A 17,445-nucleotide genomic window follows, 5' to 3' on the forward strand; every position below is an offset into this window, starting at 1 on the left:
AAACGGTTCTTCACCTAAAACTCACCAAGGATGTGCATTTAAAAATTCTTCTATCGTTCATCAGGAAATAAAATAAATTTTGCCACTAACTTCAATTTATTATTGGAAACAAATATATGAAAAGACAGAATGTTTAAAGGATCAAATTAACTTAGAAGCTAAAATCAAAAGGAGGCTATAATCAAATATTTTAAAAACAATGTAGTATTTCCATTTTTATTTTGCTCTAGTTAACATTTTAAAATAATATGAACATATTTTAAAATATACCTATCTACTAATTAATATATTTGACAAAACACTTGATTTTATGGTCTGTGAGACTGTGTTTATAAAGAAGAGTTATGTGATTAAAGTCAAAATAAATTCAAAATTTTAATTACAAATATAGATTGTTACCTGGTTCTTACATCTAATTTGCATCTATTGATGATACAGGATAACTCAAAGAGAATTGGGAACCATCCTCTCACCCACACCCTGTCTTCAGGTGCCACGTTCATATCATCGCTTGTGTATTCCTTGAAAGCCTTCAAGAAAAAAGGTAGGGTTATTAAAGGCAAATTAAAGACAAAACGTAACACCTATACATTTAATATATTAACTTCTCAAAAAATAATTTAAATGCTTCACAAATAACCAGTGAGCAATTTAATACACAATAATTTATAAAAAATGGGCACTATAACTGCCGACAATTTTAGTATACGTGCCACTGAAGCAGGCAAAATATAACTGCCTATAAAGAGCTCTGGACTAGCATCCAAAAGTTAGCTTCACTTTCAACTGTCACCAGTTTTCTGCATCATTACCCAGGTTAATTCAGGTTTCCATTTTTATCACTTAAATGGTTATGATACCACACAGCCACATTAACCACACTGGGGAAGTATGAAGGTAAAATGAGTTGACATATCTGAAACATACCAAGCACCTGATCGGTCCATGTTAGTATGGAATAAAATCTTATTACCAAATCTACGATACATCACTTTCTCTTATGATAGTTACAAAGACAGATTTAAATATGCAAGTTAAATACGGCAGCTAGATTTTCAATTCAACCTTTTACTTCAGAGCTTAAGCCTATTCTCATCCATAGTCAGTCAGCTTCAGTATTACACAGCACAGACAGACAAGATGCACTGTAGGGAATGGTTACAAACACAGGCTGGGGCTCAAACCCTAGCTCTACTTTACTAGCCCTGAAACTATGGGCACATTTTGAAACTTCTCTGTGCCTCCCTCAGTTTCTTTATCCGTATGGGGCTATAACACTATCTATCCCATAAAGTCATTAGAAGATTAAACAAGTTAATACAATTTAATGAAAACCACTCAGAAAAATACCCAACACTTTCAATAATGGTTAGTTATAATCACTAACCATCTTAACTCGGAATCAGGCTGCTCAGATTATTTTTCGAATTACTGAAAAATAAATGCTTCATATACCCTCAATTCCCAAACAAACTTAAGATTTCAAATTGGAAAGAATACTCTGCAAAATTTTGTTTACTAAATGACGCTATACCTGAGGTCTATCAGACACATATTTTGCACAATGGCGAATAAGTCGAATTGCTTCCATACTTGTGTCTGGGAAAGCTGCATTGCACGCAAATTCAGACAAACACTTCACGGCATCCTGGAAAGAATCAATGGTCGCTGGAAAGTGTTTTTCAAATACAAGGGCTAAAATAGAGAAAAATACATATTACCATAATTTTTCAATTATTCTTAGCTGTACCAAAAATACACCAACATCTAGATGTAATGCACTTCCTTAAAGGTTATTAAAGGCTCTGACATCCAACAGATATGAAGTTCAAGACTATCTTTCCCACTTAACCTGACTGCCCTGAGTGGTGAGAATAGTAAAACTTGTCTGTTTTGTTTACATTATAAACATAGCACCTAATACAGTGACTGGTACACAGTACGTACCGATTCAACTTTGGCTGAATGAATATACAAAATTACTTAACCTCTCTGTATCTCGGTTTCTTGATATAAAATGGAAATAATCATAACATACACAGGATAGCTGTAAGCACTACACAAAATAATGTAAGTGAAGTGCTTAGCATAATACTTAAGCAAGCATGCAATAAATGACAGCTATGATGATGCCATGACTCTTGATGTTGATGGTCATCACTGTCATCTTCTATATAGGCTTAACTTATAATCTTAGTATTTCAGTCAGTCCCCCTTGAACTTAATGGGACTCCTCCTAGAAGAAGGCTGTGCAATGTACTTACTGGTCAAAAATAAAGGCTTTGCTTTAATACTCTGTGGGTCTCAAGACCATCTCCATCACTAGTTCTGTGACCTTACATAAACTGCTTAACCTTTCTGGGGCTGAGTTTCCTAATCCATTTTGAAAAAAGGGATGGATAATAAAGATGCTTAACTGTGAAGATTAAAGAAATTACGTGAAAAGTGCATACAGTATTTGCCGTATGGTAAATACTCAATAAATGTTAACTATAATAGTAATTTAATTATTTTTATTTACTCTGGGGTTCTGTAGACAAAACTTGGTAAACTTAAAGGCCATAATCTTATTGTTACTTGACTCATCTTCCTAACACATTAAGGTTGCTTTTTTTCCCTTTTACTTGAACACAGTTAAGACAATACTCACTGACAATGTGCCCAGTTGTTTGGAATGCAAGTTCCACTATGCTTTCATCTTGATCAGATGCAGCTAGATGAAATACAGAGAAAATGTTCTTCCATCCAGATCGAATGTTAGCAGCTTGAGAATTAACCATCTGTGCTATACACCGTACAACCATATCTCGAATTGTTGGAGACCTAAAAACATTAATATAATTGCTTAGATATGCAAACAGATAAAAGTCATCAGTTTTTCCCCCTTTCTTCTGTTTTTCTCCCTGCTGTGGAAAACAATAAGATTTTCCTACTATTAAGCAATTCAACAAATATAGTACCTGTTCCGTTTCATTATATGTTCAAAAGGTCTTAAGAAATCTTTCTGGAATCTGAAATTAGCAAGCTCCCCTTTCTCTAAGAACTTCATTGACAACTGCCTCAAGGAGTCTACTGCAAAAATAGCTACATCTTCATTAGGATTACACCCAACCTGTAATGGTGACAGAAATAAAAGATGCTAATTAATATCAGCAGTAAAAATCTGCAATTCTTTATTTTTTGTCTTAGAAAAAGCATAGAATAGCATAGATAGGTAAATCCTAAGATTTTCCATAAAGGCATTAAATATGCTAAAAATATTTCTCAACAAGAAAAACAGACATTTTACATCAAATTCTTAAAGCCCAGAGTAATAGTTTCTAAAAAGAAAAACACCATTCACAGGGTTTTCTAATTTAATATTAAAAAGTAATAAATAACTGCTTGGAAGGGAAAAAGGCTCAATTTGATTACAAAAACATTCTAAACAAAAAACATACTACAAATGTAAACAAATACCACACTTATTCAAATACCTTATTAAAATGATCTCCAATAACTTCCCAAATTCGAGACCACTGCAATCTTATTCTTCCCATGTTGTAATATGATATTTCTACTATTTTTTGTAGACTAAACATTCTTGGGTGTGTCGTGGAAAGTAATTCATCCATAGACACAGCACAGAGCCAACGGACAAAATCCACTGTAACATAAATATATTTATATTTTTTTAGCTCAACATTAAAGTTATTTTAGCCCAAAGCCAGTTCCGAAGTAGAATAAATGCCCATACTTACCAATAGCATTTCCATCTAGCCTTGTAGATCCTGTGAATATTCTAGGGAAAATAAAACACAATTTAAAAAATGTATAAATTACTGTTCTTATTCCAATTGAAAAGTACGTGGCATGGGGTACTAGCTATTTTTATGTTTTAAGGGAACAAAAAATTGGGTACTCAAATGAGTATTTTTCATCATTTAGTTTAGTAACAAGTGTAGTCTGGATGCTTCTCCCTCCCTTCCACCTCTACTCCATATGAACCAGTTTGCATTCAATATTATTATTAGAGTAAGTATATACTGCCGTAATTTTATTAGATTTACAAACTCCAGATAGATATGAGATTCTAAGAATAAGAAAAATATTAATTTGTAAAACTAACAAATAATTGGCATACTACAGATTCTTTCCTGATTATCGACTAGCATTGAAGTTCTTAAAATGAAAAACTTGACTCATTTTTACCAGTGAAGTATATTTGATTAGAAAGTTCATTTACACTAAAAGTGATTTAATATAACCTTGTAAATAGTCTCAGTTTACCTAAGAATTGGCCAAACCACTTTCCTTAGGGCATTCAAATATTTCGAGTTAAGCTAACACTGCCTAGCTTTGCCCATTCTTCTTTGCTGAGCTCTTTTTTTGTTTCAAAGTTTCATAAATGATTTCAGCATAAACACATTAGTCCTCCTTTTTTAAAATCTGCATTTTTAACCCATATTCTGGGTTTGTAACCAAGAGTCTGAAGTCACTTTCAAGAAGGATGACATTCCTCAACTTAGAATGCAAGAAATATGATTTGCATGATAAAAAGGAAAATTTTAAAGACAGGAGCAGGTCACAGTAGTCACAGTAATAACAGTAATAGCTACCAATCACAAGGTGGGTTCTTTTCTAGTGTAGTATCAATATTCACTCATTTGATCCTTACAAAGCATGTACTATTAAACCCCCAATTTTATAAACACAGAAACCGAGGGATAAAGATATTTAATAACTTAAGTGTTAAAGCCAAGATTCAAACCAGGACAGGGTGATTACAGAGTCTATGCTATTAACCACTTTTCTATACTGCCTCACACTTACCTGAGCAAAACGTATATTCAACCCTTTAAATATATTCTCCTTTTTTCCTACTATCACAATCTACATGTTCTGAGTATATCATGATTTTTTAACCCTAGTGTCCTTGCATGTCTGTCTATGTGTCCTGGCAATGAGTAAAAAACCATACAGGAAAAACAGTTAGAAACTGGTAACACGATGACTCAGAATGTGAGTTCCTGCTAAAGAAACGTCTTAAGATTTTCTATATTGTTCTTGTCAGCAGCATGAAGCAGTAATTCCAAAATCTGGCAGAAAACACAATCTGGGGGAAAAATCAAAAGTAATATGGCCCCACTTAATCCAGGGATTAGACTGGACCCAGAAATTAAAGATATACAACGTCTACAGAGCTCTCACATAAACAAAAATGAAAACTGCCAGACTATATGAATTTGGTCAGCTGATTTCTCAAACTACAGGTATTCTCATGGAAGGCAATGGTTGTAAACAAGCCACCCACTAATAGAGTGAAAAGTAAATAGTATAGGAGAAGAAAAGGCACATAAACAAAAACAAAGAAAAAAAGAGTTTTTAACTGAGAAGAAAGCAAATGGCAAACAGTACAGAGGTAAAGAAAGAACAAAAGCAGAGATGGAACCACACAGAAGGGAAGCAATAGATTCTGAAGGTGTTGAAATAATGGAGAACAAAGGCAACAGGAGAGAGAACTATCATCAGTAATAAGACAGGTTCTGTGGACTGGTGTGATGGTGGAAGGTCGGGGGAGCATCCATTCTGAGAAAGGGCATCCCAATTCCTACTCACTACCATAGCCTCTGAGGGGGTCACTCTATTTCTAGTAATGCTCCACTAAAGATAAGCCATATGGTAGAGCACAGCAGTCTGTGGGGGCATTTAAAGTCAAGCCTTAATATTAAGGCAAGAGAACAGAGCTGTGTTTCATAAAATCAGCCTATGAAATGGTTTCTACATTTTCCATAGAAAAAGCAAAGGACAGAAGCACAAGAACCTTGTTTATGAATATTAAAAATAATGTGCTTTTTAAAAAGCATTAGAAAAAAAACATTGGTAAGATTACTGCTTCATCACATTATAATACAGATGGAAAAACAAAAAAAGGTTGGCAAAACTTTTGCAGATTCTGCATCAAATCAACTTTTAAACTGTATGCAATACACAAGCAGCCTATATTATCTTACCTGTAAAAGGTTTTTTCACAGTGAATATATTAGAGGTAACATTTATTTCTTAGGCCTAAATGAAAAGTATTTACGAGCAAAGGAAGTTGGGATGAGTTGTACATATTTTCTGATAGGTGAAATATTCCAAAGTGTGAGGTAAGCCAGTTTATAGCTAGATCTGGTATGTATAAAAAACCATAAAGAGAAAAACTACGATGCTAAATAACTGTTTTTTACCTATTAAAAATAAACTATTCATGGACAAAGTCTATCTACTGCATAGTTTAGTAATATTCATTATGAAATTGGTCTAATTTAACAATGCATAAAAAATTCTATCCCAGCAAATGCTAGAAGATCAGTTATTCCCGGATTGAAGTGCCCAAAATTCTTCTCCTATATCCTAATAATACAAGATTCCTAATACAAAAGTAAATAATTAGAAAATTTTATCACCTTAAAGTCTGTAATAAAATCTTATTTTTTTCTGTTGGTTAATAAACCAGAAGCTATAAAGAATTAAACATACAAAAATTATTTTTGTTTTTCTTTAGTTCCTGTACTTATAACAACAGGTTATGCAGAAAAATAGGCCTAAGGATAGGAAAATACTCTTTGCTGGATAAGTACAGAACTCTCCAGACTGATGCCTGACACTATTTTCACTACTGTCTTCACTACCAGTATTATCTCACTAAGTTGGGTAATGGACCAAAGTTTGAACATAACGATATGAAAATAAACTCAGATATTCAAAAAACATTTAATGGGAAAGTGAAATATACCACTTAAGAATAATATAACATTATAAGAGATCAAATATATAACTTTTGGTGTTTTCACTATAAGCAAAAACTTGCAATACTGAGGTTTTGCATAAAATTTGACATTGGATTTATGTTTGTAGAAGTATCTGGCAATGACAAGACTGTGATGACAAAGTACGAACAAAATGTATGCTGTCTCCTCTGAAATAGCATAAATTCTTAAAACAGAGAGGCATGTAATTTCAAATGAGTAATATGTCCCTCTGTAACAAACAGTGGATAGGAAGATAAATTAGAACTAGATGTGGTCACATAAAGTACATTATAAAAGCAGAAATAGTAGGTAAAATGTTGAATCATGCCTGAATAGATTCTCAAAATGACAGTGAAGATGATTTTTCTTGAAGGCAAGAAAATCATTGACAAGAAAGCTAGCCAGGTAGCAGAAGGGCTATTACATAGCTCTGCAGTAGTACATGTAGGCTGAAAGGTTAAGCATGCATGCTTATTACAAGCCTAGTTGTGGGAATGAGCAAGTTATTTAATCTTTTTCTGTCTCAGTTTCCTCATTTGTAAACTGAGGACAAGAATACGCATCTCATCAGGCTACTGAAAGGATTAAATGTAAAGCGTTTTGCAAGTGCCTCATCTGTGGCAAGCCTTCATGTTTGTTATATAGTAGGTATGAGATAATCTTTCTTCAATCTTCACAAAAAAACAGGCAAATGACTCCTCTTAAAAAAAAAAAAAAAAAAAAAAAAAGCAAGTGGACATTAAGGATTCAAGGAAAAAGTTTCATGGAGTACTTCCAGGGTCAGTGGCCACTGAACTGAACATTCTAGTTCTACCTGTACCTAGAGCAAAAAGTTTTATCTGAAGCAAAGTGAAATAATGGATTAGCATGAGTTTCCAGACTACCAAGGAAAGATTTGTACAAAATTACGTTTTTGAAAGTTTCCATCACAAGTGAGGGAGAGGGAAGAAGAAAATGAAAAAACACTGCTGTAAAATGTTTCAATTTTGGGGCCATTTATCTGGAAAAAGCTAATCTTCAAAAGAACAGGAGATATTGTTCTACATGCTAGGCAGTTTAAAATTGGAAATATTCTGTAGTAAACAAAGCATACTATGGGTTTTCTTTTAGAAAACAAACTAAAAATGGGGAATATGTGGTGATGTGTATAAAACATAAATTCTGAAGTCCCTTCCAAAAAAGTTTATAATGAGAATTGCCAATAAAACCTTTCATTTCATCCATAATGCAGTCTTTATTGTGGACCCAGAAAAATAAACTACACAACATTTTCAAATAGGGATAATAAAGGGAGTACGTTTTCTACAAGAAAATAAAACATTTGTATTCTTTTCCATCAAGGTTACCATTTCCTTAATGCCCATTAATATCTACTGTAACTTAAATGCCCACTAATATCTTATTGTAACTATGATCCAAAAAGCAAAATTATAGGTACTTCATCATCTAAATCACAGCATATTACAATATAATCTTATATTACTTTAGGAAAATGATTTTGGCAATAATTTTTTTCTTTTTACCAATAAGAAAATACCTAAATGCTACAGAACTGAAATAGCAATCATCTGAAAAGGGAATAAAATGAATACCTTACCTATCTACAGCAACAACAACACTCTGAGAACTGGTTTCTCCAATGGATTCCTGAATACTTGCTATCTGTTTCCAGTCCACATTTCCTCCAACTACCACACATAAAAAAGAGTCATTTCAGTTTGAAAATAATTCAGTAGAAGAATACACTTAACAGTTCTAAAACATAATTCTGAAATCAACTGTTTTCCTAATAAAAGAATGTTTCAGGTGAACAATTCTTTTGGCATCAGTGACACTTATCAAGGCCAAATGTGCAAATGAACTTTACTAAGTAGTATACAACACATGGTTACAAGTCACAAACTATGTTTGTAAAGATCACACAAAGTAGGGGCACTGTGAATTTATATCACAAAAGTATAGATGTTAGATATAATTTCCCTTAATGTTTAAAGAAATGCAGCACTAATCCCAGTTCCAATGATACCTTCTGAGGATGATTCCAACTCCAAGTATTTAGACTTCCCTTGTCATTTAATCTCTAGTCCCCTATTTACAAAGGTTAGTTGAAAATTCTTTCTTTTTTCTTTTTTTGAGGCAGAGTCTCGCTCTGTCGCCCAGGCTGGAGTGCAGTGGCGCGATCTCGGCTCACGGCAAGCTCCGCCTCCTGGGTTTACGCCACTCTCCTGCCTCAGCCTCTCGAGTAGCTGGGACTCCAGGCATCTGCCACCACGCCCGGCTAATTTTTTGTATTTTTAGTAGAGACGGGGTTTCACTGTGTTAGCCAGGATGGTCTCGATCTCTTGACCTTATGATCCGCCCGCCTCGGCCTCCCAAAATGCCAGGATTACAGGCGTGAGCCACTGCGCCTGGCCAGTTAGTTGAAAATTCTACCTGTATTTTCTAACACTCTTTTATTGAAAAGAATCATTTATCTTTTCCCTTGAAACTGGCTCCATGTGTTGGAGAGAACAACAATATTCCCAGTTTTCAAACTCTTAATTTTAGAATCACCTTTGGTATCCTCTTCCACCATCAATATTCAACTAGTCACTAAATTTTTCTTCTGATCTGTTTTTCATATCATCTCTTCATTTCCATTCCTACCTAGTTCTGGCCCTCATCATCTCAGTCCTAGATTACTGAAGCCATTTCCTCACTGATTTCCCCACCATTATTTCCCTCTTCAATCTCTCTTTCATCCCCCTGCAAGATTATTTCCTAAATCTTCTCCTTCATTTTGCTTACTGTTACTTACAAGGTAAAATATAAACTCTTTAGCCTAGCATTTAAAGCACTTCCCTTCAACTGTCTAGCCAAAATGTGCCATCCCTCAACTATCTAAAACTTACCTACCAAGACTCAATTTGGGTTCTCAATGAAAAGTTCCTCTCCATTGTTCTCATCTGCCTTTGAATTAAGCATTTACTTAGCTAAGTACTACTCAAATCAGAATTACTTTCATACAGTTGCATACAAATTATTTCAGGTGTGTTAATGTTGCCTTCATAACCAGATAAAAAGTTTCCTAAGGTTAGGAATCAAGTAATATACATTTTGTACTTTCCTACCTTACTCACAATTAAGTCCAAAGCAGGTGCTCTACAAACACCTGACCCGAGTGACCAAACACTCAATAAATGCCCTTCTGAAGGCAAACATTAACAGATGGTATCATTTAAACCTGCTGAACTCAAATTCTATCCTAGGAACTGAATGATGTGAAAAAGATGTAACCCCTGTCCTCGAGTTAATAATTTACACCAGGAGAGGAGATAGATATGTTTATAATTAACTTCAATGCAATTAATGATTACTTCATGGCTGAAATGAACTAATTACATAGAATAAAAGTTTGCTAAATAGAACTAATTTTGATAGGGACGAGAACGGGGTGTTAGCTCACAGAAAGGCTTCACATATGATGAAATATTAATTCAACCTAGACCTAGAAGAATAACTATGTAGAAAAGGAAGGAGAAAGAAAAGCAATTGAGACAGAGGGGGCAGCTACATAAAGTAGTGGAAACATACAACTGTACATCACGTTTTCACATACTTGGTAGTATAGCCGTAATGAAGGATTGGCAGACACTGGGAAGAAGGGAAAAGAATAGTAGTTGGAGATAAAGCTGAAAACACAGACTAGAAAAAAGAATGTGAAGAGCCTTGACCCTTAGGTTTAATGTACTACTTTTGAAAACAGGGATTTATTAGATCTTTTAGAAGACTGATATGATCTAATCTATTTTCCAAAAGACAACACTGGTAATATCTGGAGAACACACTGAAATAGGAAAAAATACTGAAATCAGAGATAAATTAAAAGTCTACTCCTATAATACAAGTGAACAAGAACGAAAGCCTGAAGTAAGTGACACAGTATTGGGCTGGTAGGGAAATAGTTTCAAGGCAAACTCGACATGCACAGCATGTTACAGGAATTTTACAAAGAAAAACCTATGAGAAAAAAACAACGCCAATCATGAGGTAACTTCCTTTGTGTATCAAAAGGATATCCTTTTCACAGAGGAAATACATATATTCTGGGGGGGGGGGGGGGGGAAAAAATACACACACACACACACACACGTACGTGTCAAAATGTTCTTTATATTTAAATATAAAAATTTAAAATCATTAATAAAAAATATTTAAAGGAGTCAAAGAATACATAAAATGTCTAGGAATCCATAGAACCCATTTCACAAATATGTGAAATCCCTTAATAAGAGTTTCAGTTTTGTCAAATTTACTCAAAAGCACACAAGAGAACACGGATGTTAGCTCAAAGAAAGGTTTCACATATGCTGAAAAATTCATTCAACCTAGACGTAGAAGGATGGTTATGTAGAAAAGAAAGCAGAAAGAAAAGCAATTACAATACAGAGGGCATATTTAGGTTAAATAAAATTTTTAAAAGTGTGTGTCATGAATACTCTCTGACCATTTTTGTGACAAAGCCATTGAATTTTTAAATGTTAACATATCTCTTGAAAGACCCACATGCAGTCCAGGTGCCATGACTCATGCCTGTAATCCTAGCATTTTGGGAGGCCAAGGTGAGAGGATCACCTGAGACCAGGAGTTTCAAACAGGCCTGGGCAACACACTGAAATAGGAAAAAAAGAAACCATAGTGAAAGCCTGGGACAAGCTTTTACTTTACTAACTTTAATAAAAAAAAAAAGTTGAGTCCAGGAGTTGACTGTGCCACTGCACTCCAGCCTCAACAACAGAGTGAGACCTTGTCTTTAAAAAAAATAGAAAAAAAAAAGAATGCATATAATTCAAATTTAATAATTATCTACTATGTATTCTTAATAACTGAAAGCTTCATATTTCAAAAAAGTGAAAGTATAGACTTTTTTACTATCAGTCAGAAAGTATGATAAATATATACTCAACCCTATCAACTTGGTTACATGGAATACTCGGCAGAGATACCATTTATAAAAGAGGATATGGCCGGGCACAGTGGCTCACATCTGTAATACCAGCACTTTGGGAGGCCAAGGCGGGCAGATCACATGAGGTCAGGAGTTAGAGACCAACCTGGTCAACATGGTGAAACCCTGTCTCTATTTAAAAAAATACAAAAATTAGCCAGGCATGGTGGCACACGCCTGTAATCCCAGCTACTCAAAAGGCTAAGGCAGGAGAATCACTTGAACCCAGGAAGCAGAGGTTGCGGTGAGCTGAGATCGCGCCACCGCACTCCAGCCTGGGCGACACAGTGAGACTCTGACTCAAAAAAATAAAAAGAGGATTAGTTTAAAACTATATACATATATATATGTCCACTGTATATGCAGACTAAACTGGCTTGACTGTACCACATCTTCTTCTAGCTTAAATTCTGATGACAACATTCTGCTCCAGAAAGCATCTGCTGTCTGACCTTGGGAGGCACAGGGGGACAAGGGTAGCCATTTGTCACATGGGTTGGCTGGTAACCAACGCGATGGCCCAACAGGAGGGCTCTGCCCAACAGGGGCCAAGTCAACAGCCTAGCTCCTTCTAGGATGTAGATTCAAAAATGGAGCGTGATGAGTCAGGAGTGAGTAGAGAATGGTGCAGACCAAAAAGAAAAGTACATAACAGAGAAAACCTAAATAAGGCATAAAATAAGTGTTACTGGTCTTGAGAGTTGCCTGGAAGGCTGAACTGTTTTTCATTTCTAGGCCTCAATGTGTGTATCTTTCTGCAAATTCCCTTTTTCTGAAGGGAGAAGACAGTTCATCTCATATCCTTGCAACCTAAGTAGCACAGTACATGAATTAACTTTAATTCATTTTCAAGTATACCAATAAATATTATCAGCAAGTATCATTATTTCTCATTGGACTAAAACTTCTAGAAGATATCCCACTGGTGTTTTATTTTTCGTGTAACCTAATTCTGTAGTTCTACTTGCCAAAACTCAGGCCCAGCAATTAACACCTGTCATTATTTTGGCATTCCCACACTCTCTAGGCCTTTTCAAAGTTACTGAACCAATCAGTGCACATTTACTTCCTTGCCTGAAAATAGTTTTCATCTGTATCTCATGTTACCCCATGGAGTAATTACAGTTCTAATGTACAGAGTTGGGCTTCCAAGTTATGTAAGTCATTGTGCAGGTGCTCAGGTAGTTCTAAATCTTGCTGCTAGATCACCAAAGTATCAAGTCTACACCTGCACCTCCCAGACCTTACAATACTGAAGTATCTATGCTACCATGGAGGGACAGACTGTACTGCTAGCTGCTTCAGTTGATTACCACCGGGAATTAGTTTTCCCCAGTTCAACTTGAAGCCATAATGTGGTCCTGGTTTTTACTTCTTTTCCTATGGATCCTTTATAAAGTTTGAAATTCTTTTGGGGTTTCTAAAAATTTGTATTGCTAGCAGCAACAGAGGAATCACTAAAAGATAGAAGATTCCTGCTCTAAGTAATGAGTCCAGATTGGTTAGAGGTGTGGGTTGGGGAGGGATGGAGAGAGAATATCTAGAAACTTCTACTATATCAGCCATTATGCTAAGTCCATTAATATATATTCTTATTTAATCCTAACAATTCTGTGATTAGATATTACTCTTAGTTTGCAAAAGCAGAAATCGAATATCAGCGAACTAAAGTAACTTACATATAATAAGGAAAAAATACAAAAGAATTCAAACCCAGAAATACTTAAGGTCAAAGTCTAATAAGCTGTTTCTTCCCTGGTGGAAGTCCTTCCATTTATGACTAAAAAATGTATTGCTTTTCATTCTTCTCTGTCCATTTTTGCTAATGTTTTCTTTTGTTCTACTGGGTTAAATGTGAAAGTTCCTGGTCATATTAAGCGCATGGGGAGCCACTGGGAGAGGCTTCAGACCGGCAGAAAAGTCTGGTTAAGCCTGCTCATTGCCTTAACAATTCTGAATGTGAATGCTTTCTCCAGCTGCCCCAACTATTACCTGATCCCAGCTTTCACACATTCAAGTTACCTGCTTATTCTTAAAAGCAGGTAATTTAAAAACCCTACGCACTGTATTCTTCTCCAACAACCAGGAAGAAGCCTGAAACTAAGGGTCATTTAATGTTGCAAACCAGACCAGGCAAGTCATCTTACTTTTTCTCATAAGGTTAGACAAAAGGCATTTTATCTTCTCCCTCTAATTATATTTCATTACTACAATAAATTCACTTATAATGAGGAAGTTAAAAACAATTTTTGATACTTTGTAAAAATTCTCACCTAGCCCTAAACCCACAAATTCATCAGGAGCCTGATCTTTTGTTCCAGTAAGAGATCCTTCTCTGCCTCGCACTGTTCCAGAAATGTATCGAGGTTTCACTCCAGTTCCTATAAGCTGTGCCAGCTCCAACTGACTGATGCACTTCAGAATCTTAATTACAAAAAGGAAAAAAATGTTAAATTCCATGTTAAAAATATCTTCAAAAAGATTTAAATATATGCAGCTAGAATTTAAACACAGACTACATTATAGATTATTTTAAAAAGCTAAATGTACTTATTCAAAATGTACTAATTTTCTCCCCAAACATTTAGGCATTTCACTGATGGACTATTTAGCATTAGCTCATCTTATAAACCAAATTGCAAAGCTGAAAATAAAGAAAGTGCTTATACCTCATGCCACGAATTTCCTAAATAATTTCCATCTGTATGAGCCACTGTGATAAGTGTTTTTATTGTGTCAATGTTCTTCTGTTTCATTTCAGTAATACCGGAACTCACTGTGAGTAAGGTAAATCTTGCCAGTGCCTGGACATATGCATCTCTCTCCAGCTATAAAAAAGAGAAAAGTATATTTACACAGTTGTAAATAAGAGCAGATTGATTAATTCCCCACTAACAAACTCTCTTTACTTGTTCAGTAAGTTTATTTATTTATTTATTTATTTATTTATTTATTTTTGAGACAGAGTCTCGCCCTGTCACCCAGGCTGGAGTGCAATGGCGTGATCTCAGCTCACTGTGACCTCCGCCTCCCAGGTTCAAGTGATTCTTCTGCCTCAGCCTCCCGAGTAGCTGGGATTACAGGTGGTCACCACCATGCCAAGCTAATTTTCTATATCTTTAGTAGAGGTGGGGTTTCACTGTGTTGGCCAGGCTGGTCTCGAACTCCTGACCTCATGATCTGCCTGCCTCGACCTCCCAAAGTGCTGGGATTACAGGCATGAGCCACCGTGCCCAGCCCTCCTTTCTCTCTCTTTTGCCTATTAAACCTCCACTCCTAAACTCGTAAGTTCAGTAACTTGTAACTTCAGTAAGTTTTACTTGTCATGAATTACATATAATTTCACAAAAGTTTTTTTTATTTTCATTCATTTTAAGATGACACATGAAGCAGAAAAGACACATTTCTAAAATCCAAAGCCAGTGGTAGTGTCAAATCGAGACCTTCAGTGATAACCAATGAATTCATACAGTAAAAAAAATTTACTAAGCACTTTTGTTTTGAATACTATGTAGATGAGCAAAAACATGATTTATACATTTGCTCATTTTCTCCACAGCTACGCTATACTTTTTGCAAACCATTAGCATTTATAATTAAATGTTGAATGCATTTTTCTTTTTTTAAAAGAAAAGTTCCTCAAAGCATATAAATTACTAGAAAGGACTTCTTTCATGAAAAGTATGTATTCAATATTTACATGTCTTAAAGATAACCTGCTCTTAGGCTTAAGTTATAAAATCATACAGAATATATACATCCTTGTATATAAACTGATTCAATAAAATATTTTATATGTTTAAACAAGATGTTCAAATTAACACAGGAATTCAAAGTCTTGAAAACTTTTTATATAATCTTCAATAAGACAAAAAACTGTAACCGAAGTTATAATGATAAACTTTAGACAGATCAGTATAGAACTACCCCTTCCATAACAGCCTCTCAGAAGCTTAAACATTAAGATTCATTTAAATTCCATCATAAACTTGAAATTAGTTTTTAATGTCACACATAAAACGATTATTGTAATTTAAACTATTGTAATGGCATAATTAATGTTCCAAACTGGCTACAAAGACAAAATTCTCTGTTACCTGAATGCTGAAAATGCATGCAATTCTGATTGCACATCTTATACCTTCCAGGCAAAGAGAGGCTACTTCAGTATCATCACAATCTTGTAGACCCACACTGAATGCAGCCAGAAAAGGTGTCCAAGCCAACTACAAAAATTAAAAATTGTATTTTAAGTTTATGATAACACATTAATACTTCTCAAAGCTTTTAGACAATACCAGTTCTTAAAAAAAGAAATGAAATTCTTAGCAGTTATCTAGAAAGCTTTCTTAAATAAAGGGGGAAAACTATATAATGTTGCCTGGGCTTGAATAAATGGGAGAACAAAATAATAAATTCAATAGAGGACCTTAGGCATATTTTAAGAACTGTACCTATAAATTATTCACATCAATTAAAAAATGGAAATAATCAATTTTCATAAAAATATTAGTTTTACCCGACTTCAGAACTCCTCTCCTTGTAAGCTTTGTCTCTTGCAATATTTCACATACTGTATTTCCAGTAAGATCCTGTTAATCATTTTCCTACTTGAAACAAACAACATTGTTCTCTTTTCTTTAAGCCCATTCCCTGAACATCATTTAGCCTAATTTTTAAAAAATAGTTAAATATTTTACATTGAGACCTAAGTGATATTTCTGGTTTTCAGTTGGACAATATTTAAAAAATAGTTCAATAAAATACTTCCTCATGATACACTGTGGAAGACAACAAATACTTATTGAAATTTTACCATCGAAACTTTGAATCCTGAATGAAGTTACAATATAAAGGAAAAAAGACGCTACTTTTTGGCCACTGAAAATTCTAATAAAATACACAACTTTGAAATGTCTGATGTAAAAGTACTCAACTGCTTTTAAGTGGTCATCATAAAGAAAAACTATATATAGCCATATAGCCATAAAGATGAAAAATGTTTCTATCAGTGTGCTATAGAAATTACAACCAAATTTCTAAAAGACCTATAAAGTATTTAGCATTACTAAGGAAAGCAATTACCCAGAGCTTTGTTTCTAAACTTCAGAAAGTTGAGAAGTAAACATTTATGATCTCTAAACAAAGAAACATAAGCTATAGAACCTAGGTTCTAGTCTCAGTTCTGCCACTTATTTAATCTCTCTGAACCTCACTTTTCATCTATTATATTTGAACTGCCACTACAGAGAGAAGCTGTGAGAAACGTAAGTGCAGTACTTCTAAACTACAAAGTACTATATGACAGCAATAACTTACACATTTTGTGGAGAAACAGTGTATCTATTTGGAAACCTGTGTTATATTTTACACAAGAAGAGATACAAATGGTTCTTAAGGCAGTGAAAAAAAAATGTTTAACTCCTTTAGGAATCAAAGACAATGATTTCTCCTATCAAATTACAACTAAATAATATCCAGGCAGCAATTAAACTGCACTCATAACTGTACAAACCTTTGTGGAACACAGTTTGGCAATACATTAAAAAGTTCTTAAAAATGGATAATATGCAGGAACAAGAGGGCCAAAAAGACAGCTCCACCAATCATCCCCCATGCAGGAACACCAAATTTAACAACTATCTACACACACACACAGACACACACAGACACACACACACA

The 17,445-nt window shown here is 34.6% G+C and overlaps 1 protein-coding gene across 1 annotated transcript in view; it reads right to left on the reverse strand.

Annotated features, from left to right (window-relative positions):
- The window catches only part of ARFGEF1 (ADP-ribosylation factor guanine nucleotide-exchange factor 1 (brefeldin A-inhibited)), a 105,337-nt gene that overhangs the window by 26,690 nt on the left and 61,202 nt on the right, over positions 1-17,445 (reverse strand). The window contains exons 19-28 of the mRNA XM_011976488.1: positions 15,861-15,989; positions 14,433-14,591; positions 14,037-14,187; positions 8,374-8,464; positions 3,741-3,781; positions 3,477-3,646; positions 2,961-3,112; positions 2,651-2,823; positions 1,535-1,695; positions 400-530 (exon numbers count right to left, since the gene is read on the reverse strand). Of these exons, the coding sequence (XP_011831878.1) occupies positions 400-530; positions 1,535-1,695; positions 2,651-2,823; positions 2,961-3,112; positions 3,477-3,646; positions 3,741-3,781; positions 8,374-8,464; positions 14,037-14,187; positions 14,433-14,591; positions 15,861-15,989 (1,358 nt within the window). The remainder of the gene's footprint in view (positions 1-399; positions 531-1,534; positions 1,696-2,650; positions 2,824-2,960; positions 3,113-3,476; positions 3,647-3,740; positions 3,782-8,373; positions 8,465-14,036; positions 14,188-14,432; positions 14,592-15,860; positions 15,990-17,445) is intronic.

This window comes from Mandrillus leucophaeus, unplaced genomic scaffold (genome assembly GCF_000951045.1).
Source record: "Mandrillus leucophaeus isolate KB7577 unplaced genomic scaffold, Mleu.le_1.0 Scaffold167, whole genome shotgun sequence".
Taxonomy (NCBI): Eukaryota; Metazoa; Chordata; class Mammalia; order Primates; family Cercopithecidae; genus Mandrillus; species Mandrillus leucophaeus.